The 24,758-nt window shown below is 40.6% G+C and overlaps 1 protein-coding gene across 1 annotated transcript in view; it reads left to right on the forward strand.

Annotated features, from left to right (window-relative positions):
* ARCN1 (archain 1) overlaps positions 466-24,758 on the forward strand; it is a 33,754-nt gene continuing 9,461 nt past the window's right edge. Inside the window, exons 1-6 of the mRNA XM_003357318.4 lie at positions 466-637; positions 13,814-14,077; positions 15,122-15,301; positions 15,430-15,635; positions 16,706-16,870; positions 23,201-23,366. Coding sequence (XP_003357366.1) covers positions 635-637; positions 13,814-14,077; positions 15,122-15,301; positions 15,430-15,635; positions 16,706-16,870; positions 23,201-23,366 — 984 coding nt within the window. The 5' untranslated portion in view covers positions 466-634. The remainder of the gene's footprint in view (positions 638-13,813; positions 14,078-15,121; positions 15,302-15,429; positions 15,636-16,705; positions 16,871-23,200; positions 23,367-24,758) is intronic.

Consider the following 24,758-nt stretch of genomic DNA (forward strand, 5'->3'; position numbering starts at 1 on the left):
AATCAGAGCTGCAGTTGCTGCCACAGCCACCAGCAATGCCAGATCCAAGCTGTGTCTGTCACCTACACTGCAGCTCAGGCAATGTTGGATTCTTAACCCACTGCATCAGGCCAGGGATGGAACCAAATCCTCATGGATCCTAGTCCCGTTCCGTTTCCACTGAGCCACAAGGGGAACTCCTTCCATTGTTGAGTTTTAAGGATTCTTTATATATTCTGGCTACTAGTCCCTTATGAACACCAGTTATTTTGTATGTTAAATGCTACCAGTGGCTCTGAGAGCTTTATAAACTGCAAGAGATTTCGCAATTTAAACGAAGGCGCTGAGGACGGTGAAGGAACTGAAGCCAGCGGTTCCACGCAGGAGGTGGAGGCTCCAGGACTCCATGGCACAGCCTGCGTAGCAGCCCTGCGCCCGGTCTCCCCACTCACGGCGCCCCGCCTCCCGGCCTTTGACCCGCGCCGTTTCCGGTTGGAGACGTGGCTCGAGGCCGCCATCTTGGCAGGAGGCGAAGCGGCCGGCGCTCCTGTCAGGGGGGCAGCAGGTTCTGAGCGGCGGGTGCTCCCCTTCCTCCCACCCCAGCCGGAGTCGCAGTGGAGCTGGAGCGCGGGAGCGCCTCACCACCGCCCTCACCATGGTAAGACCTGAGCCGGACCCAGCTCCCTGGACGGCCTCGCTCGCCCGCTTTCCCTGCTGCCGGCCTGGTGCTGGGGCCAGAGGAGCCCCGCCCCGAGCGCCCGGAGCCGGTCGCTTCGCTGGGGCTCTGGGAGCGTTGTGGCCTTCCCTACCCTGTGTCCGACCTGTGGAGAGATCCGAGGGACCTGACTCCTCCAGTCGTCTGTCGTTGCGCCCACACCCCTCCCCCGCAATCGGCTGGGCACCCTGCTCTGCCAGGACTCAGGCCCTAAAACGGGCCTGGAGTTTTGCTCTGCAGGAACCTCTTAGTGATGTCCCGTGGACCCCACTCTGCGGACCAGGAAGCTAGTGTCCAGCAGGTTCCGTGGGTGCTTAGGCTCAGCAAGCCGGGCCTCTCAGGAGTTCTCTTCTGTAATCGGCTCACCTCCCCCCGGTGTTCCTTAGGCCATTGATGTTCTAAACCTAAATCTAAATCCGTTAGCGTTCCGGACTTTTTCTTTAGTTTGTTCAAAAGGGAGAAATAGAGGACAGTTCCGAAAAGAGGCCTAGAACAGGTAGGATTAACTTCTGGCACTAATTTGTAGGACCCAAGTGTTCCTGAAAGCTGCTACCTATTTCTGTAGATCTTGGGTAAGTCCATTTATCAGTGCGATTGAGTATATAGGTGTGTATGGAGCATTGTAGAAATGTGAGCAGATTAAGGAGAACACAGGCTTTCTGTCTTCAAGGAGCTTATAGTTCAGGTGAAATGAAATGTGTGTGTCAGATGTCTCACGGGAGTGAGAAAGGGTTCACACTCTGGGACTTGCTACTTGCCTTCAGTTGTGTTCCCATCTGTTGTTGAGACAGTTAAAATTAATGTGGATGGGATGGGACAAAACACAATGCTCAATCCACCAAATCTTGCTTTATTACTACCGCGGATGGGTATTTATGAAGCAGGAGAAATTTTTTGGTTCCAAACAAGCTATAAATTTATTTTTAAGTGCACTTTATGGCCTTCAGTCTTTTGAAGGATATTCCTTTTTTTAATTCTTTTTTTGTCAGTAGGTTCATAATTTGATTTAAAGCATTTTCCTACATGCTTCAGATATGATGATGTAATTTGGTGCCAGTCATATTAAGTTCTGTTGACAGCCTTTTTCGTGCTTGGGCTTTAAACCACTGAAAGATTTTCTTCAGCTTCAGGCATATAAATTGCATCAAGCAGGTTTGCCTCATAAAACTTTTATGTCGGACATAAAATTTCCAAAAAGTCCTTTCTTCATTTCCACTGGGAGGCTTAATATTTGGGTAGTGATTTTTAAGTTACTTTCCTTTTACATCCTGGGTGTACTTATAATGCATTTCAGAGTATATTATAATTTTAAAGTCAAAATTAAAGCCTTGTGTTACATAAACCAAACATAGGTGATCTTTACAAAAACCTTGTAAATCAAAGAGTTCCTGCTGGGTTGAGAATCCAACTGCAGGGAGTTCCCTTCGTGGTGCAGTGGAAAGAATCCTTAGGATGCAAGTTCAGTCCCTCAGTGGGTCAGGGATCTGGTGTTGCTGTGAGCTGTGGTGTAGGTTGCACACACCACCTGTATTCTGCCGTTGCTGTGGTTGTGGCATAGGACTGCAGCTGCAGCTCCAATTTGACCCCTAGTCTGGGAACTTCCATATGCTATGAGTACAGCCCTAAAAAGCAAAAAAAAAAAAAAAAAAGTAATCCTACTGCAGTGGTTCAGGTTGCTGCAGAGATATGGGTTTAATCTTTGGCCCTGCATAGTGGAGTAAAAATCTGGCATTGCTATGGCTGTGGTGTAGGTCACAGCTTCACCTCAGATTCATTCCCTGGACCCAGAAACTTCTGGGTGTGGCCATAAAAACAAAACAAAACAAAAACCTTTGTTTGTTGAAAAGTTCTTGGAACCTAGTACAATTTTTTTTTCCCCAATGCTATTTTTTTTTTTTTAAATCTTTTTATCTTTTCCAGGGCTGCACCCAAGGCATATGGAGTTTCCTAGGCCAGGGGTCAAATCAGAGCTACAGCTGCTGGCCTGCACCACAGCCATTGCAATGCCTGATCCAAGCTGCATCTGCATTCTACACCACAGTTCATGGCAATGCCAGATCCTTAACCCACTGAGCAAGGCCAGGGATGGAACTTGAAACCTCATGGTTCCTAGTCAGATTCGTTAAACACTGAGCCACAACGGGAACTCCCCCAATACTATTTTTAATTCATCAATAACCAGAGATAATGGTAGAGCCCTAGGTGTTGAGTGGTAAACATAAACATAAATTTTGCATGTTATTCTTACTCATGTGCATATACAGTTGTGTCATGTTTAACATATGCATATATGTCTTAGTTATTGGGGACTAGGCATGATCCAGTTACCCACAGATTTGTGTACTCTGGAGAACAACTTACTTCAGTACATTCTTCTCTGTTACATCTTAAGGCATTATTAAGTATTATCTTGTGTAATGTTTTGGGGTCATTTTCATTTACAAAGAGATCTCTGAACAGAGAAATGTCTAAATAGCGTAACATTTTGTAAGATTTCTTGGATCTAAAAGTTGTAAGCAAATTTCTAAAAGTTGATTTTTCTTCCATATTTTTGTTACAAAATTTTCAAACGTAAAAAAGTCGAAAGAGCTTTACAGTGAACACTGTTGTAACGACCAGCTAGGTTCTGAAATTAACATTTCATTATTCTTGTTTTATCACACGTCTAACCATCCATCCATCCCTATAGCCATCTTTTTTTCTTAATGCTTTTTTTTTTTTTTTTTTTTTTATCTTTTTTGCCTTTTCTAGGGCCGTTCCCACAACATTATGGAGGTTCCGAGGCTAGGGGTCTAATTGGAACTGTAGCCACCTGCCTACACCAAAGCCACAGCAACACAGTATCCGAGCCATGTCTTCAACCCACACCACAGCTCGTGGCAACGCCGGATCCTCAACCCACTGAGCAAGGCCAGGGATCAAACCCGCAACCTCATGGTTCCTAGTCAGATTCGTTAACCACTGAGCCACGGCAGGAACTCCATCTTTATGTACTTTTGAGTAGGTTGCAGATACCAGTACATAAATGTTGTTTTTTTGAAAAGTATATATCCTTTAGCTTTATTTATTGAAATTAGAGTAAAATGTCCTCCACTGCAAAGTCCTAGTTGGGAAATAAAAGAACAAATGCAAAAACAAATGGCTAATGATACTTTGTTATAAAATGAAGTACAAAAAAAGCATCTTTTGATCTTTTTTCTTCAAATTAATGAGAACATGTTCTTATTTTCTTAATATTTGCCAGATATCATTATAGTCAGCTCTTTTAATAAACTTATTTGAATGAGCTTTATTTTATTTTATTTTGTTTGTCTTTTTGCCTTTTTTAGGGCCACTCCTGCAGCATATGGAGGTTCCTAGGCTAGGGGTCTAATCAGAGCTGTAGCTGCCAGCCTACACCACAGCCACAGCAATGTGGGATCTGAGCCGTGTCTTCGACCTACACCACAGCTCACGGCAACGCTGGATCCTTAACCCACTGAGCAAGGGGAGGGATCGAACCCACAACCTCATGGTTCCTAGTCGGATTTGTTAACCACTGAGCCACGATGGGAACTCAAAAAACTTTTTTTTTTTGGTCTTTTTTTTTTTTTAAGGGCTACACCCGTGGCATATGGAGGTTCCCAGGCCAGGGGTCAAATCAGAGCTACAGCTGCTGGCCTACACCACAGCCACAGCAATGTCTGATCTGAGCTGCATCTGCGACCTACACCACAGCTCACGGCAATGCCTGATCCTTAACCCACTGAGCAAGGCCAGGGATTGAACCTGCAACCTCATGGTTCCTAGTCAGATTTGTTTCTGCTGCGCCACGATGGGAACTCCATGAATAAACTTTATATTAGCACTAATATATAGCACTAATCTGTAAAATCTTGTTTTATCTACAGTTTTACTTGTTTACTAAATATAGGCAATGAATAAATTTGCTGTAGTAATCACAGTATGTTCAGTTCCCAAAAGTCGTTGGTTATTAGAAAGCTAGGATTTGAGTTTGTATGGCTATACATGATGGGGGAAACTGAAATCCTATTTTTATTTTTATTTTTTCCCACATACAGTACAGCAGCTGCACAGCTATTGTATTCTTTATGTATCTTTTTGAGAGGAAAGGAAAAAATGAAAATAATTTGCTCGAGTTTCCACTGATTTGCCATCTATTTATTCCCCAAATTGGAAGTACACTGTAGAAACTGAGAATGATGTCCTTTTATTTTTATTCTTTACAGGTTTTTATTTTTTGTTTTAGAAAGGAAACTTGTGATGAGCTTAAATCTCTTACTGAGTAACTTCAAGTTTTGGTTTTGTATTTGGTCTAGATCTTACTGTGATCTTCCCCTGGATTTGATTTTATCTATAACTACTTCATGCAAAGGAGAAAGACAAAATGATTTTCTCTGAAGTTGTAGAAACTAGCCTTAATATGGTCATGAATTATATATATGTGTCATCATTATGATGAATTATGAAAGAGAAGGTAACTGGTTAATTCTGGAAGTAAGGAAAAGCCCTTGACTTTTTTCTTTAGGGAATTGTGCATATTTATGCTGAATTACTACGTGTTACTCTTGAATCTATCACTAGTGGGGATGAGGGGATATGCAGCTATTTGGTACATGTATATTATACACACTGATTTTAAACAGTTTGACTTTTGGCAGCTTAATATTAATGTAAAATATGGCTCCAGAGTAGTTTCTACTGGAGCAGTGGGTGTGAAATGGAGGTATTGCACATTTTCTGTTGCTGTAAATTTTTCAAATGCTACACTTATAGAATCTTAAAGATGGGAGTTCCCTTGTGGTACATCGGGTTAAGGATTTGGTGCTGTCACTGCAACATCTCAGGCCACTGCAATGGTGCAGGTTCAGTCTCTGGCCCAGGAACTTCTATGTGCCCTGAGCACAGCCAGAAAAACAAACACAAAAAAATCTTTATAAAGATGTACAGCCTACTTTATTTTTGGGTTTTTTTGTTTCATTTGTTTTTTGGCTGCACCCACGGCATGCTGAAGTTCCCGGGTCAGGGATTGAACCCACACCACAGCAGTGATGCTACAGTGACAACACCAGATCCTTAACCCTCTGAGCCACAAGAGGACTCCTAAAGTCACTTTAGATTTCATATAAATTAGTCTCTTTTAGGGATATTTCAAGAAGCGATTAAGTGATAATTAATGGCAGAGGCAGAACAGAAGCCTAATTCTCCAGATTTCTTTACTTAAGGGACTTCCTTTGGTGGGGGGGGCACACCTGCAGCATGTGGAAGTTCCCATGCTAGAGGTCTAATTGGAGCTGTAGCTGCTGGCGTACACCACAGCTCACAGCAATGCTGGATCCCTAAGCCACTGAGTGAGTCCAGGGATTGAACCCGCATCTTCATGGATCCTGGTTGGTTTCATTAACTGCTGAGCCACAAAGGGAACTTCCTCAAGGAACTTTCTGATCCATGTAGTTAAAGCTGTGTAGGAGAGAATTTTTATTCAATCCAAAAACAATTGATAATATACTCAAACTACTTTAAGTATTATTAAGAGAAAAATTGTTTGACAAATTTCAACCTAATGGGAAATTTTATTTTGTTTTTTCAACAGTCCTGATGAGATCATCGGCATGACTTCTGGGTCCTCAGTTTTTATATTTATAAAACAGTCAAAGGCTCTTGAAAGTTTCTTTTAGGTCTAAAAAGAAAATGTAAAAAAATAAATAAATAACTTCATGGAGAATCATGCATATTCATTCTTCCTGAAAGAAAATCACATCAGATTACACTAGGAACAATTAACTTACCTTTTAGTGTATACTATAATAATTTTTAGACATTGGTAAACATTAATGTGAAAAGAAGTTTATTTCAAGGCATTTGAGAAGATGAATGTTAATTTAGAACAGGTTTAATTTATCTTGTTTTGAGTTGACCATATTTTCCAGCCATGTTTGAATAACAGTGAATAGAAATCTGTGTCAGCTTCCTGGACCCTGTGATTGTGGTGTCTTGGGTGTTTCAAGGTTAAGAGCCATATTTAGTGTGGGGCACTTTGGTCCTGCCTTGGGAGCCTTATATTGCTTGTATCTGGATACTGGAATGACTCAAAGAGAGTCTCAGTTTTCCTGCTTGGGACCTACTGTTTTACACTGCTGTTTCTTCATCTTTATGTACTCAATTCCCCTGATTCATCAAAGCATAACTTAAATACTTTTGTTCTGTCATGTCAGCAGTGGTCTTGTGAGCTGAAAGTAATCTCTTCCTCCTCTGAATTCCCATAGCACATTACTTAACATGTTCTGCCTAGTATTACAGTTATTTATGTTTGTGTCCCTACTAGGCTGCTGCTGGATTTTTTGTTTTGGGGGGATTTTTTTTTTTTTTTGAAGTATAATAGACATATAACGTATTACTTTCAACATAATGATTTGATATTTATGTATATTGTGAAATAATCACCAAAATAAGTCTAGTGAACATTTGTCACTATTTAGTTATGAGTTATTTTTTCTTTTCATAGATGTGAGAACTTTTGAGATCTTGCTGGATTTCTTTCTTTCTTTCTTTTTTTTTTTTTTGTCTTTTTAGAGCTGCACCCGAAGCTTATGAAAGTTTCCAGGCTAGGGGTTGAACTGGAGCTACAGCCGCCAGCCTGTGCCACAGCCACAACAACGCCAGATCTGAGCCGCATCTGTGACACATGCTGTAGCTCATGGCAACACTGTGATGCCAGGGATTGAACCCACATCCTCGTGGATACTAATTGGGCTTGTTACTGCTGATCCACAATGGGAACTCTGAGATCTTGCTAGATTTCTTAAGGGAAGAATCTTACTAATTTCCTCTTGCTGTTTCCAGAGAGCATCTAGTGTGTATAGTAGGTGTCCAATAAATAATTATCTTATTAATTCTTAAAATAATACTGCTAACATGGAGATTTTCAGTACCTGTTATTACCCTTTGACCATGCTCCATCAATGCAGCAAAGTGGATGAGTTGCCCCTCTGTATAGCATACACCTTTCTGTTTACAGATTGCCTTTAATTTCTTTTTCCCTTTCATGTTGCCTTTGATGATGATAATTTTTACCTAAACTCTATCTGCATGGTATGGAGACGTTTATGTTTTCTTTCGTTTTTATTTTTATGTTTGTCTTTTTAGGGCCGCACCCATGGCATATGGAAGTTCCCAGGCTAGGGGTCGAATTGGAGCTGTAGCCCCAGGCCTACAGTTCAGCCACAGCAACAGGGGATCCAAGCCAGGTCTCTGACCTAAACCACAGCTTATGGCAACACTGGATTATTTAATCCACTGAGCAAGGCCAGGGATCGAACCTGTGTCCTCATGAATACTAGTTGGGTTCGTTACTGCTGAGCCACAGTGGGAACTCCTGGAGGCATTTTATTTATTTCTTTTAAATTTTTTTGGCTTTTTAGGAGCACACCCGAGGCATATGGAGGTTCCCAGGCTAGGGGGCCAATGAGAGCTACAGCTGCTGGTCTACGCCACAGCAATGCCAGATCCGAGCCGAATCTGTGACCTGCACCACAGCTCACAGCAACTCTGGATCCTTAACCCACTGAGCAAGGCAAGGGATCAAACACGTAACCTCATGGTTCCTAATCAGATTCATTTCTGCTGCGCCACAACCGGAACTCCCTGGAAGCATTTTAAATTCCAGCTGCCATTGTGGCTTACTGGTTAAGGACCCGACATAGTCTCTGTGAGATTGGTGGTTTGATCCTTGGCCTTGCTCAGTGAGTTAAGGGTCTGGCGTTGGTGCAAGCTGCTGTGTAGATTGCAATTGCTGTTTGGATCCAGTGTGGCTGTGACTGTGGCGTAGGCCTCAGCTGCAGCTCTGATTGAGCCCCTAGCCTGGGAACTTCCATTATGCCCCAGGCATAGCCGTAAAAAGAAAAAAAATTCCATCTGCCTAAGAACTACTCTGAAACCTACAAACATTGTTTCTAACAGGTTTATTATTATTAGGCATATTCGATATGGGCTTTGCATTAAGTCAGCATATTTATATAGGTCTAAAGGTTTGGTCTGAGTAGTCCTTTTTTGAGGTAGACATTTGACTTCAAGTGTTTAAATTGTGTGCTTAGTATCTTTATGTACTTGTGTTTTATTTTATTTCTTTAAAACCATAGAAAATTCTAAGGTAGGGGACCACATAATTCTTAGGACTGTGGTTCTCAGCCTCCCCCTCTCTGCCCCATGAAGAAGGCCTCTAGAAGTATTAAATTTATAATATGCCCCATTTATTTGTAATATTTCTCACTGCATAAAGTGATTATGGGTCACTTGAGAATTTCTACTGTAGAGGATCTGTGAACTCTGAAATTTTATATAAAATGTTGTAGGAAGAGAGTCTGTGTCCATTATTTAAACATTAAAATATTGCCAAACCCATGAAGGTAAAAATCCATTAACTTGAAGTGATAACTTTCTTGGCAACTTTATTTTTTTTTTTTTAATTTCTTTTTTTGTCTTTTTGCCATTTCTTGGGCCGCTCCCATGGCATATGGAGTTTCCCAGGCTAGGGGTCTAATTGGAGCTGTAGCTGCCAGCCTATGCCAGAGCCACAGCAACTCGGGATCTGAGCCGCGTCTGCAACCTACACCACAGCTCACGGCAACGCCGGATCGTTAACCCACTGAGCAAGGCCAGGGATCGAACCCGCAACCTCATGGTTCCTAGTCGGATTCGTTAACCACTGCGCCACGACGGGAACTCCGGCAACTTTATTTTTAATGTGCTGTTTTACATTGTGAATATATGTGGTATAAGTTACATAGTGCTTTGGTTTACATTTTTATTATACTCATCTGGCCCTCATAATAGCTCCTGAAATAGATGATGCTCCATTTTATAAGAGAAAAAAACTGAGGCTAAGAGAAGGTAAGTAACTTAAAGTCAGGCAGATAATAAATAGAACAAAAATTAGGATCCATAGTCATTCGGTTTTCCTGATATGTTAACTTGGTTCTTGGCAAATTTAGAACACTTTTTTTGGGGGGGGGGGCTGCACTTGCAGCATATGAAGTTTCCTGAGCTAGGTATTGAACCTTAGCCACAGCAGTGACAACAACAAATCCTTAACCGCTAAGGCACCAGGGAACTCCTAGAACACTATTTCTAATTCACATAGTTTTGGGGGAAAAGAGAAAACAATGTAAGGGAATTCCTCATTTTCCTAATGATTTATATTAAGGAAAACTTTTTGGAATATATAGAGTTTTAGGACTGTAGCACAAATAGTTAAATGTATTCTTAAAATATTTAATAATTTACTTATACATACTATTAAAAGTTGTATGGGTAAGATTTTTTTTTTTTTTTTTTTTTTTTTGTCTTTTTGCCATTTCTTCGGCCGCTCCCATGGCATATGGAGGGTTCCCAGGCTAGGGGTCTAATCGGAGCTGTAGCTGCCAGCCTACGCCAGAGCCACAGCAACTCGGGATCCGAGCCGCGTCTGCTACCTACACCACAGCTAACGGCAATGCCGGATCCTTAACCCACTGAGCAAGGGCAGGGATCGAACCCGCAACCTCATGGTTCCTAGTCGGGTTCGTTAACCACTGCGCCATGATGGGAACTCCACGATTTTTAATTGAGAAATAATTTCTTTTTTCTTTCTGAGCCATGATCAATGGGAACTCCAAGAGAAAATTTTAATTTGAGAGGTTAAACAGTTGTTGAATCATGATTCAAGTAAGATTTATACATTGTAATTAGTTGACATGACATTTTTTTTATTTAAAAAAAATTTGGGGAAGTTCACTTCGTGGCTCAGTGGTTGATGCATCGGACTAGGAACCATGAGGCTGTGGGTTCTATCCCTGGCCTCGCTCAGTGGGTTAAGGAGCTGGCCTTGCCGTGAGCTGTGGTATGTGTAGGTTACAGACGTGGCTCAGATTCCGAGTTGCTGTGGCTCTGGTAGAGGCCTGCAGCTCCAGCTCCAGTTGGACCCCTACCCAGGGAACCTCCATATGCCGTGGGTGCGGCCCTTGAAAAATACAAAAAGACCAAAAAAAAAAAGAAAAAAGAAAAAAAAAGAAATTTGGCTGCGTCCTTGGCATGCAAAAGTTCCTGAGCCCAGGATTGAACCTGTGCCATAGCAGCGATCCAAGCCACAGCAGTAACAACACTGGATCCTTAACCCTTTGTGCCACCAGGGAACTCCTATTTTTGGATATGACTCTTAAAAATCTATTTTAATGTATGGATTTGACTTCCATTCCTTTTTCTTTTAATTGAAATATAATTCATGTACAATAAGATTTAGCCTTTCAATTTTATTTTTATCATTTTGTCTTTTTAGGGCAACACCCACAGCACATGGAGGTTCCCAGGCTAGGGATTGAACAGGAGCTCTAGCTGCCAGCCTACACCAGAGCCACAGCAACAGCAACATGGAATTCGAGCCATGTCTGCGACCTACATCATAGCTCATGGCAATGCCAGATCCTTACCCCACTGAGCAAGGCCAAGGATCGAACCTGCGTCCTTGTGGATATTAGATTCATTAACTGCTGAGCCACAGTGGGAACTCTTAGCTTTTTAATTTTAAAAGAAGTTCTAGGGCCAGGGTCAGATCTGTGCCACAGTTGTAACCATAGCCATAGCAGAGACAATGCTGGATCTTTAATCCACTGAGCCATAAGGGAATTCCACCACCTACATATTTCTGGAAAAAGGGAAAGGTAGTTGCTGCTTCAGCTCATGGATCACAAGCAGGTATGTCTCTGTATTGGCTCACTGAAAGTTTATATGACTTTTATATGAAAAAATTTTTATGTCTGAATAAGGTAAGATTTTTTTTTTTCTTTTTAGGGCAACACATGCAGCATATGGAAATTCCCCGGCTAGGGGTTGAATCTGAGCTGCGTCTGTGAGCTATGCCACAGCTTGTGGCACTGCTGGATCCTTAACCCCCTGAGCGAGGCCAGGGTTCAAACCCACATCCTCATGGATACTAGTCAGCTCTTAACCTGCTGAGCTGCAATAGAGACTCCCACGGTGATCATTTTGAAATGTGTAGCAATGTCGAATAACTATGTTGTACACCAGGAAGGAACATAGTGTTGTAGGTCAGTTTTTTTGTGTATGTGTGTTTAGTTTCTTTTTTATTTTAGTTTTTTATTTTTGCTTTTTAGGACGGTGCCCGAGGCATATGGAGGTTCCCAGGCTAGGGGTCAAATTGAAACTGTGGCCTCCGGCCTACACCACAGCCACATATGCTGGAATAATTAAAGTAAATTTCAGGAGTTCCGTCGTGGCGCAGTGGTTAACGAATCCGACTAGGAACCATGAGGTTGCGGGTTCGGTCCCTGCCCTTGCTCAGTAGGTTGATGATCTGGCGTTGCCGTGAACTGTGGTGTAGGTTGCAGATGCGGCTCGGATCCCACGTTGCTGTGGCTCTGGTGTAGGCTGGTGGCTACAGCTCCGATTAGACCCCTAGCCTGGGAACCCTCCATATGCCGCGGGAGCGGCCCAAGAAACAGCAAAAAGACAATAAATAAATAAATAATTAATTAATTAAAAAAAATATATATATATAAAAAAGTAAATTTCAATGTAGAGGTGATAGAGACATAAAATCATATCACTGCCTTAAATATGCTTCTTTCTAAACTTGCAGTTGTTAATTGGGAAATAGAGCCGTTGATAGCCTTGTTTTTGAGATTTCACATGAGAAAATTTGCCACATGTTCATCGGCAGTAAATCAGTAAAAATAAAATTAGAGGGAAATTATTTGTGCAAGATATAGATCAAATACTTTTCCAGTATAGATTGTTTTTACCTAGCTGCTTGGAAATAAGCATGATGGTAATTATCTCCCAGATATTTTAATGACCTGTTTTTGATGGAAAAGGACATTGTGTTCTATAATTATTATAAAACTATATTGATGTTTTAAAACCTTAAGAATATTTATTCACATTGACTCATTTTTTTCTTCAAGGTGGTTAATTGTTGAGGACAGGTTTCAGGCTGAGAAGCCTGACCAATAGGATGTTGATATTTTAGAGGTTGTAGCCTAGCAGTGAGGCTTCCAAAATGTGTAAATAGTCTTTTTGTTACTTGTACTTGTCAACTTTTGAGTTCTTGAACTGAAGAGATTTTTTTAACACTGTACTTAATTTTCTGACTTCTCTCTGATGGCATTTGGGGTCTCTTCTTTGGTGCTTTATTTATTTATTTATTTGTGTATTTATTTCTTATGGCCGCACCTTTGGCTTATGGAAGTTCCCAGGCTAGGGGTCGAATCAGAGCTGCACCTGCCAGCCTACGCCACAGCCATAGCAACTCGGGATCCAAGCCACATCTGTGACCTATACCACAGCTTCTTGCAACACCAGGTCCTTAACCCACTGAGAGCAGGGCCAGGGATTGAACCCGCATTCTTATGAATACTAGTCACGTTCGTTACTACTGAGCCACAACAGGGACTCTGGTGCTTTGTTTTGTTTAATGAAATACCTGAAAAAAAGTCTCTGAAAAAAGGCTGTTGGTCTTGATCATTGCTCAGTGTCAAAACCTGTATGAAACATTGAGTCATTTAGTTTTTCATTTTATAGATTGTTTACATGTCTGGAGGTAAGATAGTGTGGGATGGGAAGGTTAATCAAAGAACAGAAGATAAATTTAGATTTGCTAGCTTGGTTCCATATTCCAAGTAAAAATGACAGGAAGAGTCAGGGGCCTCATGTAAACATTGAATCTACTTGATCAGAGGTGTTTTGGTTGTAGATTTCTCTGTTCTTCTTTGAGTTCTTTATGGAGGATCTTCTATAGAGTATCTTCTCTTTATGGGTCTACCCAGTTCTGAGTAACAGGGCACTCAGTCTAAGTCCATGAAGACCTAGAAAAAATTATTTATTTACTAGGGTTTTTTTTATAGGTATGTTATTGAAAAATAGGAATAACAGCTTAATATTCCTCTATCTTTGCCTTATGAATAACATACTATAATTAAAAGAGCAATGAAGTAGAGTTTGAAATTCAGCATTCTAATAGTAGTCATATCACTAAATAAGTGTGCCATTTTATGGAAGATTTGAAGATGCTGCGAAAACAAATGTAAAGAAATAATTAGTAATGATTTATGCATATGTTCCTGGCAGGTGTTGTTGGCAGCAGCGGTCTGCACGAAAGCAGGAAAGGCTATTGTTTCTCGACAATTTGTAGAGATGACCCGAACTCGGATTGAGGGCTTGTTAGCAGCTTTTCCAAAGCTCATGAACACTGGAAAACAACATACATTTGTTGAAACAGAGAGCGTCAGATATGTTTACCAACCTATGGAGAAACTGTACATGGTACTGATCACTACCAAAAACAGCAATATCTTAGAAGATCTGGAGACTCTAAGGCTCTTTTCAAGAGTGGTAAGAGTCCTGTTAATACCGGGTTACAGTTTTTGGTTTTAAATTTTTTGTGTGAAATTATTTTTTCCCTAAAGCAGCTGATGCTTATCAGTTTGCATGCTCCATGCCCCTAACCCCGACCCCAGCACCTTATAGTTACAGTTCTTTATTCATTCAGCAAACATTTACTAGGTATCTTAGACTGTAAGTATTCCAAAGGAGAATATGAGAATTGCCCTTTTGTTTCCTAGTTCTCTAGCAGTTACTCTAACCTGCCTTTGTGGTTCTGATACTTGTTTGGCCATGTTTTTAGATAATGTTCTTTAGGTAAGATTTGTTGGTGTAGCTACACATATACAAAGACTGTATCCAAAGTCTTGCTTAAAATAAAGAGTGATAGGGAGTTCCTTGATGTTCTAGTGGTTGGGATTTGGCACTTTTTCACTGCTGCGGCCCAGTTTCAGTTCCTAGATTGGGAATTGAGATTCCCACATCAAGCCACTATGTGCTGCAGCCAAAAAAAATAGTAGTAGAAGGAGCTAATAAAGGGATTCAGGCTTACTGAAATTTGTGTACTTTATCTATTTAGTTTTTTAGTTTAAAAATTTTTTTTCTTTTTGGCCACACCCACGGCACGTAGAGTTCTTGGGCCAAGAATCAAATCCATGTTACAGCAGTGACAACGCTGGATCCTTAACCCACTGAGCCACAAGGGAGCTCCAGAAGTTTGTATATTTTATTTTTAAAAAATTTTTTTTGTTTTGAAATTTAAATTTTTTAATTTTTTTTAGGGCTGCACCCAAGCCATGTGGAAGTTCCAGGCTACGGTTCGAATTGGAGCTGCCGCTGTTGGCCTACAGCACAGCTCACGGCAATGCCAGATTCTTAACCTACTGAGTGAGGCCAGGGATCAAACTCGCATCCTCATGGATACTAATCCATGAGGATTCTTAACCTGCTGCACTACAACAGGGACTCCTAGAAGTTTGTGTACTTTAAAGATTAAGACTTGGAAAACATAACAGTTGATAAATCTAAGTCTTTTTCATCACTCTCCGTGATTAGATTCCTGAATATTGCCGAGCCTTGGAAGAGAATGAAATATCTGAGCACTGTTTTGATTTGATTTTTGCATTTGATGAAATTGTTGCCCTCGGATACCGGGAGAATGTTAACCTGGCACAGATCAGAACTTTCACAGAAATGGATTCTCATGAGGAGAAGGTGTTCAGAGCAGTGAGAGAGGTAAGTAGGGTCTTCTTTGGGACTGCTGGGTTTGTATATCTTTATTTTAGACTTCACTGCCTGATTTTCCTGTTGCTATTCACTAGTCTACACTGTACTCAAAGCTACATCCATGTCTCTTTTCATAGACTCAAGAACGTGAAGCCAAGGCTGAGATGCGGCGTAAAGCAAAGGAGTTACAACAGGCCCGAAGAGATGCAGAAAGACAGGGCAAAAAAGCACCAGGATTTGGGGGATTTGGAAGCTCCACAGTATCTGGAAGCAGCACAGCTGCTATGATCACAGAGACCATCATTGAAACTGATAAACCAAAAGTGGCACCTGCACCAGCCAGGTATAATCCAGTGTATTACCTAGTGTGCAATACTAGAATGAAAGATGAAGCCTATATGTATGTATCTTAGAGTGATATGATTTCTAGGCAAACTGTAAATAATGAGTGACTTAATGAAGTGAGATGTAATATTAATCTTGACTACATAATTTGGGGATAAAGAAAAAATCTGAATGTGGAATTTTTCCTTTTGTGTGAGAGAGTTCTTTTGCAAATTATATCATGATCTTAATTTCCTATGAAAGTTGCCTTATTTTGGGAGAAGAGGGGATTTTTTTTTTTTTTTTTTTTTTTTTTGGTCTCTTTAACCTCCCCCCTCCAGCATATGGAAGTTCCCAGGCTAAGGGTCCAATCAGAGCTGTAGCTTTTGGCCTACGCCACAGCCACAGCAATGCAGGATCCGAGCCACATCTTCGACCTAGACCATAGCTCACGGCAATGCTGGATCTTTAACTCTAACCCCCTGAGTAAGGCCAGGGATTGAACCCGTGTCCTTGTGGATCCTAATTGGGTTGTTACCACTGAGCCATGATGGTAACTCCGAAGAGGAAATATTTAACTATTCATGGAACATTTTATTTTTCCTTTTTGGCCTTGCCTGCTGCAAGTGGAAGCTTCCAGGCCAAGGATTGAACCTGTGCCACAGCAGTGACAACGCCAGGTCTTTAACACTGAGACACAGAGGAACCCTTGGAACATGTAATTTTAGTTTAGTGTTCATAAATGTATTTGGGGGGAAATCTGAACTACCTGAAATTAAATACAAAAGTTTGTATACAGGTATATTTATCTGAATTGAACATAGAAAGCTTTTCATCAGATCATAATTCTTATAAAAGTATGCCTTTGGTTTTTGGGTACTTGAAGCTTACATATTAATTGCCCAATTTGGGCAGGGAGTAGTCTAGTTGTCCACTCAACATTAGGAAGTTCAGTTTTTCCCTCGAGGTACTCACATTCCTCTTAAAGAACAACTTCAGGGAAAGCTTCAGTAATAGGGAGTATTAATTCGTTTTTAATTTTTTAAATCATGTGAATGTCTTTTCTGATTTTTGTGTTCTTCCACTTAGGCCTTCAGGCCCTAGCAAAGCTTTGAAACTGGGAGCCAAAGGAAAGGAAGTAGATAACTTTGTGGACAAATTGAAATCTGAAGGTGAAACTATCATGTCCTCCAATATGGGCAAGCGTACCTCTGATGCAACCAAAGTGCATGCTCCTCCCATTAATATGGAAAGGTAAGTAGTAACTCTTTAAGTAAAAATACTACATAGTGTTAAAAAATTTCTTTATCTCAATGCGTTGTAAGTTCTTTTTGTGTCTTTTAATTTCTCCAGATTTGAACAACTTAAGAGTATATTCTAGGTATGAACATGAGGTCTTCTTTTTTGTCCTCTCTTAACTGTGATTGGGGATTCTTAGCCATTTAATTTACCATTTTATCAACTCTGTTGTCTGAATTTAACAAAAATAATTTGTCTTCATGCCTAGTGTGTACTTGTCTCTTAAAATGGACTTTTTTTTTGTCTTTAGGGCTGCACCTGTGGCATATAGAGGTTCCCAGGCTAGGGGTAGAATTGGAGTTATAGCTGCTGGCCTACACCACAGTCACAGCAACGTGGGACACAGCTCATGGCAACACCAGATCCTTAACCCACGGAGCAAGGCCAGGGATTGAACCAGCGTCCTCATGGATACTAGTTGGGTTTGTTTGCCACTGAGCCATGACGGGAACTCCAGACTTTTTTTTTTTTAAGTATACTTGATTTACAATGTGTTAGTTTCACGTGCACAGCACAGTGATTTTATTTATACGTATATGTATTCTTTTTCAGATTCTTTTCCTTTATAAGTTATTAAAAAATATTGAGTATAGTTCCCTGTGCTATACAGTAGGTCCTTGTTGGTTATCTCTTTTATATACAGTAATGTGTATATGTTTATCTTAATTTCCAAATTTATCCCTCACCCCAACACTTTACCTTTTGGTAGCCGTAAATTTGTATTTTTTGTTTTGATTTATTTGTTGTTTTGTTGGCTGTACCCACGGCATACAGAAGTTCCCAGGCCAGGGATCAAATCTCTGCCACAGCAGTGGCAATGTTGGATCGTTATCTCATGAAGCTACCCGGAACTCCCATAAGTTTGTTTTCTGTGTGGGTCTATTTCTGTTTTGTAAATAAGTTCATTTTTTTTTTTAAGGTTCCACATATAAGTAATACCATATAAATATCTTTAATAGCAAATAATGTACTATCTTTTGCCTTTTAAGTATTTGAGACCAGTATAGAATACTTTGATTTGTCTCTTATCTCAGGACTGTGGTACTAGTTGCTAACATTTTTAAGTAGTAGTTATCAAGTGCACATATTCATGACTAAGATTTCTAGTCTTGAAGCCCAGACCTTCTACTCTTACTGATAATTTTGAGGTCAAGTGAAAAATGAGTCTAGGAGGATACTTCTATCAGGTGTGCATAAAAGAGGAGTATTTTGTTTGTTTTTCTCTGCATGAAATGAACAGGGTTACACTGGAATAAATCTCAAATCACTAAACCTCCTGTACTCTTCCTAGCGGTGGCTTTGAGTGAGACAGAGGGCTTGACAGTATTTAATAAGATGTTGGAGGAGTTCCCATTGTGGTTCAGCAGAAAAGAACCCGACTACTGGAGTTCCCATCGTGGCTCAGTGGTTAACGAGGAACCAACTAGGAACCATTAGGTTGTGGGTTTGATCTCTGACCTTGCTCAGTGGGTTAAGGATCCACGTTGTCTCAAGCTGTGGTGTAGGTTGCAGGTGCAGCTCAGATCCCACATTGCTGTGGCTGTAGCATAGGCGGGCAGCCACAGCTCCAATTCAACCCTAGCCTGGGAACTTCCATATGCTGTGGGTGCTGCCCTAAAAAGACAGAAAAAAAAAAAAGATATTGGAGACTCTTTTGAACAATGAAATGCTTCTTGAGCATGGAGCAAACACTTTTTTTTGTTTTAAACTTACTTTTTTATTAAAGTATAGTTGATTTACATTGTTGTGCCAATTTATGCTATACAGCAAAGTGACCTATTCATAGATATATATACATTCCTTTTCTTATATTATCTTCCATCATGGTCCCTCCCAGGAGATTGGGTATAGCTCCCTGTGCTGTATAGTAGGACCTAATTGCTTATCTATCCTAAATGTAATAGCATCTACTAACCCCAAGCTCCCTGTCCATCCCACTCCCTTCCCTCTCCCTGTTGGCAACCACAACTCTATGTCTGTGAGTCTGTTTCTCTTTTGTATATAGGTTCATTTGTGCCTTACTTTATTTATTTTATTATTTACTTACTTATTTTGCTTTTTAGGGCCTCACCTTCAGCATATGGACGTTCCCAGGTCAGGGGATGAATCGGAGCTATATCTGCTGGCCTACTCCACAGCCACAGCAATGTGGGATTCGAACCATGTCTGTGACCTACACCACAGCTCATGGCAACACCAGATCCCTAACCCACTGATCGAGGTCAGGGATCGAAGTCGTGTCCTCAGGGATACTAGTCAGGTTTGTTACCTCTGAGCCACAAGGGGAACTCCCTGTGCTATATTTTAGATTCCACATATAAGTAATATCATATGGTATTTATCTTTCTGATTTATTTCATTAATATGATAATCTCTTTTTTTTCAGAGCTTATTAACCAGTTTGCTTTTATAGATTTATTTCTTTTTATTTTTATTGGGATCTTAAAAAAATTTTTTTTCATTACAGTTGATTTATAATGTGTCAATTTCTTTTTTTTCTTTTTTTGTCTTTTCTAGGGCCGCTCCCGTGGCATATGGAGGTTCCCAGGCTAGGGGTCTAATCGGAGCTGTAGCTGCCAGCCTACACCAGAGCCACAGCAACTCGGGATCCGAACCACGTCTGCAACCTACATCACAGCTCACGGCAGGATCTCATTGCCTGTCCACTCCAGATGCAGTAGTTTGCATCTACTAATTCCAAACTCCCAGTCCCCTCTCCCCTTTGGCAACTACGAGTCTGTTCTCCATGTCCATGAGTTTGTTTCTTTTCAGTAGAGAGTTCATTTGTGCCATATATTAGATTCCAGATATGTGTTATCATATGGTATTTGTCTTTCTCTTTCTGACTTATTACTTCACTTATTATGAGAATCTCTAATTCCATCCATGTTGCTGCAAATGGCATTATTTTGTTATTTTTTATGGCTGAATAGTATTCCATTGTGTGTGTATATACCACATCTTTTTTTTTTTTTTTTTTTTTTGTCTTTTGCCTTTTTGTTGTTGTTGTTGTTGTTGTTGTTGCTATTTCTTGGGCCGCTCCCGCGGCATATGGAGGTTCCCAGGCTAGGGGTCGAATCAGAGCTGTAGCTGCCAGCCTATGCCAGAGCCACAGCAACGCGGGATCCGAGCCGCGTCTGCAACCTACACCACAGCTCACGGCAACGCCGGATCGTTAACCCACTGAGCAAGGGCAGGGACCGAACCCGCAACCTCATGGTTCCTAGTCGGATTCGTTAACCACTGCGCCACGACGGGAACTCCCATACCACATCTTAATTCAGCCATCTGTCTGTGGACATTTAGGTTGTTTCCATGTCTTAGCTATTGTGAATAGTGCTGCAGTGAGCTTAGGGGTGCATGTTCATGAAATTTTTGTCTCTATATATGCCCAGGAATGGGATTGCTGGAACATATGGTAGTTCTGTCCATACTGTTTTCCACAGTGATTGTACCAATTTACATTCACAGCAACAGTGTAGGAGTGTTCCCTTTTCTCTACACCTTCTCCAACATTTGTTATTTGTAGACTTATTAATGATGGCCATTCTGATTGGTGTGAGGTGGTACCTCATTGTAGTTTTGATTTGCATTTCTCTAATAATTTGTGATGGTGAGCATTTTTTTGTGTGCCTACTCTGTCCATCAGTATGTCTTCTTTGGAGAAATGTCTGTTTAGGTCTTCTGCCCATTTTTCAGTTGGATTGTTTGGTTTTTGATTGTTGAGTTTTATGAGTTGTTTGTATATTTTGGAGATTAAGTCCTTGCTGGTTGCATCATTTGCAAGTATATTCTCCCATTCTGTAGGTTGTGTTTTTGTTGTTGTTGTTGTTGTTTTTTCCGTTCTTAGGGCCACACCTGTGGCATATGGAGGTTCCCAGGCTATGAGTCAAATCAGAGCTACAGCTGCTGGCCTATGCCATAGCCACAGCAACACAGGATCCAAGCATGTCTGCGACCTACACCATAGCTCGCAGCAATGCCACATCCTTAACCCACTGAGCAAGGCCGGGAATTCAAGCCACAACCTCATGGTTCCTAGTCGGATTTGTTTCCGCTGCGCCACGATGGGAACTCCTATTTTTGTTTTTTATTTCTATTGCCTTGGGAGACTGACCTAAGAAAACATTTGTATGGTTTATGTCAGAATGTTTTGCCTATGTTCTCTTCTAGGAGTTTTATGGTGTCATGTCTTAACATTTAAGTCTTTAAACCATTTTGAGTTTATTTTTGTATATAGTGTGAGGGTGTGTTTGGAGCAAGTGCTTGTGAAGGTAAATGAGAACTTGCATGCATTGTTGTTTTTTGTTTGTTTATTTTTTCTTTTTGTCTTTTTATCTTTTCTAGAGCTGAACCTGTGGCATATGGAGCTTCCCAGGCTAGGGGTCTAATCGGAGCTGTAGCTGCCAGCCTACACCACAACCACAGCAATGTGGGGTCCAAACAGTGTCTGTGACCTACACCACAGCTCACGGCAACACTGGATCCTTAACCCACTGAGCCAGGCCAGGGATCAAACCCGCAACCTCGTGTTCCTAGTCAGATTTGTTAACCACTGAGCCACAACAGGAACTCCCACATGCATTGTTTTTTTGTTTTGTCTTTTTTGTCTTTTTAGGGCCGAACCTGCAGCACATGGAGGTTCCCAGGCTAGGGGTTGAATTGGAGCTGTTGCTGCTGGCCTCTGCCAGAGCCACAGCAATTCCAGATCTAAACCACGTCTGCCACCTACACCACAGCTCAGGGTAATGCCGGATCCTTAACCCACTGAGCAAGGCCAGGGATCGAACCCACAATCTCATGGTTCCTAGTTGGATTCGTTTCCGCTGCACCACAATGGGAACTCCAAGCATGCATTGTTTTTAAGATACACTCCTCTGTGGTCTTGAAACTCATGCCTTTTTTTCTGGGAAGATTTAGAGGTTGGAACAGAACAAAGTGGGATGCCAGAATAGTTTTTTTAAGCCTCTGAAGTTCACCTGGCTAAAAATAGTTTTAGTGAGGAATATGGATAGATTGTTCTTGGTAACTACCCATAGCAGCAGTACCTTTTATTTTACTTATTTTTAAAATTAGGTTATATATTCATATAGTTCAAAATTCAAAAGATTGAAAGGGCATATTACTCTAAAACTTCTTCCTCCCACCCAGCCATGCAAATTTCTCTTTTTATAGGCAACTGGTATTAAATAATTTTTTATGCATCTTATGAGAGGGATAGTCTATATATAGATGAAAGAAAACATGGTATAATTTGTTTTTCTCTTCTTTATACGTAACTGGTGGCATACTAGATACTTTATTTATTTAGTCTTTTAGGGCTGCACCCACGGTATATGAAGGTTCCCAGGCTAGGGGTCTAATCAGAGCTGTAGTCGCTGGTCTACACCACAGCAATGTCAGATCTGAGCCGCCTCTGTGACCTATACCACAGCTCTCAGCAACGCTGGATCCTTAACCCAGGAGCGAGGCCAGGGATCGAACCCGCAACCTCATGGTTCCTAGTCAGGATCGTTTCTGCTGTGCCATGACAGGAACTCCCAAGACAAGACTTTTAAATGCAATTTACCTTACCCTAGAATAATAGATCTTATACTACTATAAAGGGCATTATTAAGTCAGCTGATAAAATTGGCATATGAATGGTAGGTTAAATAAAAGTATTATAAAAATGTAATTTATGAAGTTAATAACAATGCTGTGTTTATGTAAGAAAATATTCTGTTCTTACAAAATATACTCTAAAAATGTTTAGGGGTAAAAGGCCATGATGTATTTAATCTGCCTCTAATGGGTTCAGGGAAAAGAGTAAAATGTATTTGTATAGGGCATTCCCATTCTGGCTCGCTGGTTAAGAACCCAACTAGTATCCATGAGGATGTGGGTTCGATCCCTGGTCTTGCTCAGTAGGTTAAAGGATTCAGCATTGCTGTGAGCTGTGATAGCAGGTATGGCTTGGATCTTGCATTGCTGTGGCTGTGGTGTAGGCCAGCAGCTACAGCTCTGATTTGATCTGTCATGTATTAAGGAGTTCCGCTATTGTTGTTTCTAGATTTTTGCTATTACAAGCAATTCTTCAGTGAATAATTTATTAGTTGTTTTGTATAGGTGAGAATTCTGTAGGATGAGAAATTGCTGAACCAAAAGGAATAATACTTTAAATTTTGATACATCTGGTCGCAGCACCTTAAAATAAGTTGCTGATGGCTAATCACCATTAAACCCCAGAGAAAGAGGGTTCTGGTTTCTCCCTTTCTGAACAAATTTATTATTCTTTCTCTGCAGTGTGCACATGAAGATTGAGGAAAAGATCACACTAACCTGTGGGCGAGATGGAGGATTACAGAATATGGAGTTGCACGGCATGATCATGCTTAGGATCTCAGATGATAAATTTGGCCGAATTCGACTTCATGTGGAAAATGAAGATAAGAAAGGGGTGCAACTACAGGTGTGTAGTGGCTTTTGAAAAGAGAATATTAAGGCTTTCATCTACCTAGCACAGTCTTTCTCATCTGGGGTTCCTTATATGAACCACAGAACACAGAAGATTATTTAAGTTTTATCACTAGTGCCATTCTAGATGCCTAGGAAAGAAGTTAATTTATTACCTACAAATGATGCCTTGAGTCAATAAACGCCTTCCCAAGCTGGTTGTGAATGACTGACAGAAACTGTTTGAGTATGGACTTTTAATATTAGAATTGTATGAAAAGTTATTTAGAAATCTAATGACTTCATACTGACAAAAGTACAAAGAGATGCTTATCTATTACTATTTTGCAAAGAGTAAATTCATTTAGGATATTGCTTGAAATATAGTTTAAAAAACAACAAAAGTTTAAAAAGTTAATAGAGAGGTATTTTATTAAAATAAGTTGTGATGCTTAAGTTTATTCATTCTGCTGCTATATTAACTGCTAATGCTTATTTTGTTAGCTGAAAGGCAATATATAATGGTCTATTTGAAAAGTGCATAAAATTTTTACAAAATAAATATGTATATTCCACCTACCTAGATATGTTAGAGATTTTATATTATTATGTTTATATTATTCTTTTTACATTTTGTTTAGATAATCTTCTGTCTCTTGTCACAAGAACAAAGCTTTTTCAGAGAAGAAAGTGATTTTGTCCACTTTTTTCCCTTTCACAACCAGCACACAGTTGTCTTTTGGAAGTAGTGCTTATATATTATTTGACAACAGCTTTACTGGCTCCCCCCCCTTTTTTTTAATAGTTGATTTACAATGTTCTGTCAATTTCTGCTGTACACTTTGCTATCCTAAAGTTATTTCTTTTTCCTTTTTTCCTCCTAATATTACTTCTTTTTAAAAAAATCGGTCTTTCATGGAGTGCCCATCATGGCTCAGGGGAAATAGTCCGACTAGGAACCATAGGTTGTGGGTTCAATCTCTGGCCTTGCTCAGTGGGTTAAGGATCTGGCATTGCTGTGAGCTTTGGTGTAGGTCACAGACAAGTCTTGAATCTGGTGTTGCTATGACTGGTACGTAGGCCCGAGGCTATAGCTCTGATTTGACCCTAGCCTGGGAACCTCCATATGCCATGTGTGTGGCCCTAAAAAGCAAAAAATAAAATAAAATAAAATTTTTTTAAAAATTAGTCTTTCTTAGTTGGCCTAAGTTTGAACAACTTTCAGCTCTCTAGGCAAAATTGCAACTAAACTTTCCACGGAGCTTTTCCCTCCCCACCCTCCTTAGTATAAGGCTGGACAGCTAGTTGACCCAGACAGCTGATCAGCATCTAACATTAGTCATCTACTTGGCAAGCATGGCCCCACCATGAGGCTGCTTCATGTGAAGCGTTTTTGTAAAGGATTTGG

This window comes from Sus scrofa, chromosome 9 (genome assembly GCF_000003025.6).
Source record: "Sus scrofa isolate TJ Tabasco breed Duroc chromosome 9, Sscrofa11.1, whole genome shotgun sequence".
In the NCBI taxonomy this organism is placed as follows: Eukaryota; Metazoa; Chordata; class Mammalia; order Artiodactyla; family Suidae; genus Sus; species Sus scrofa.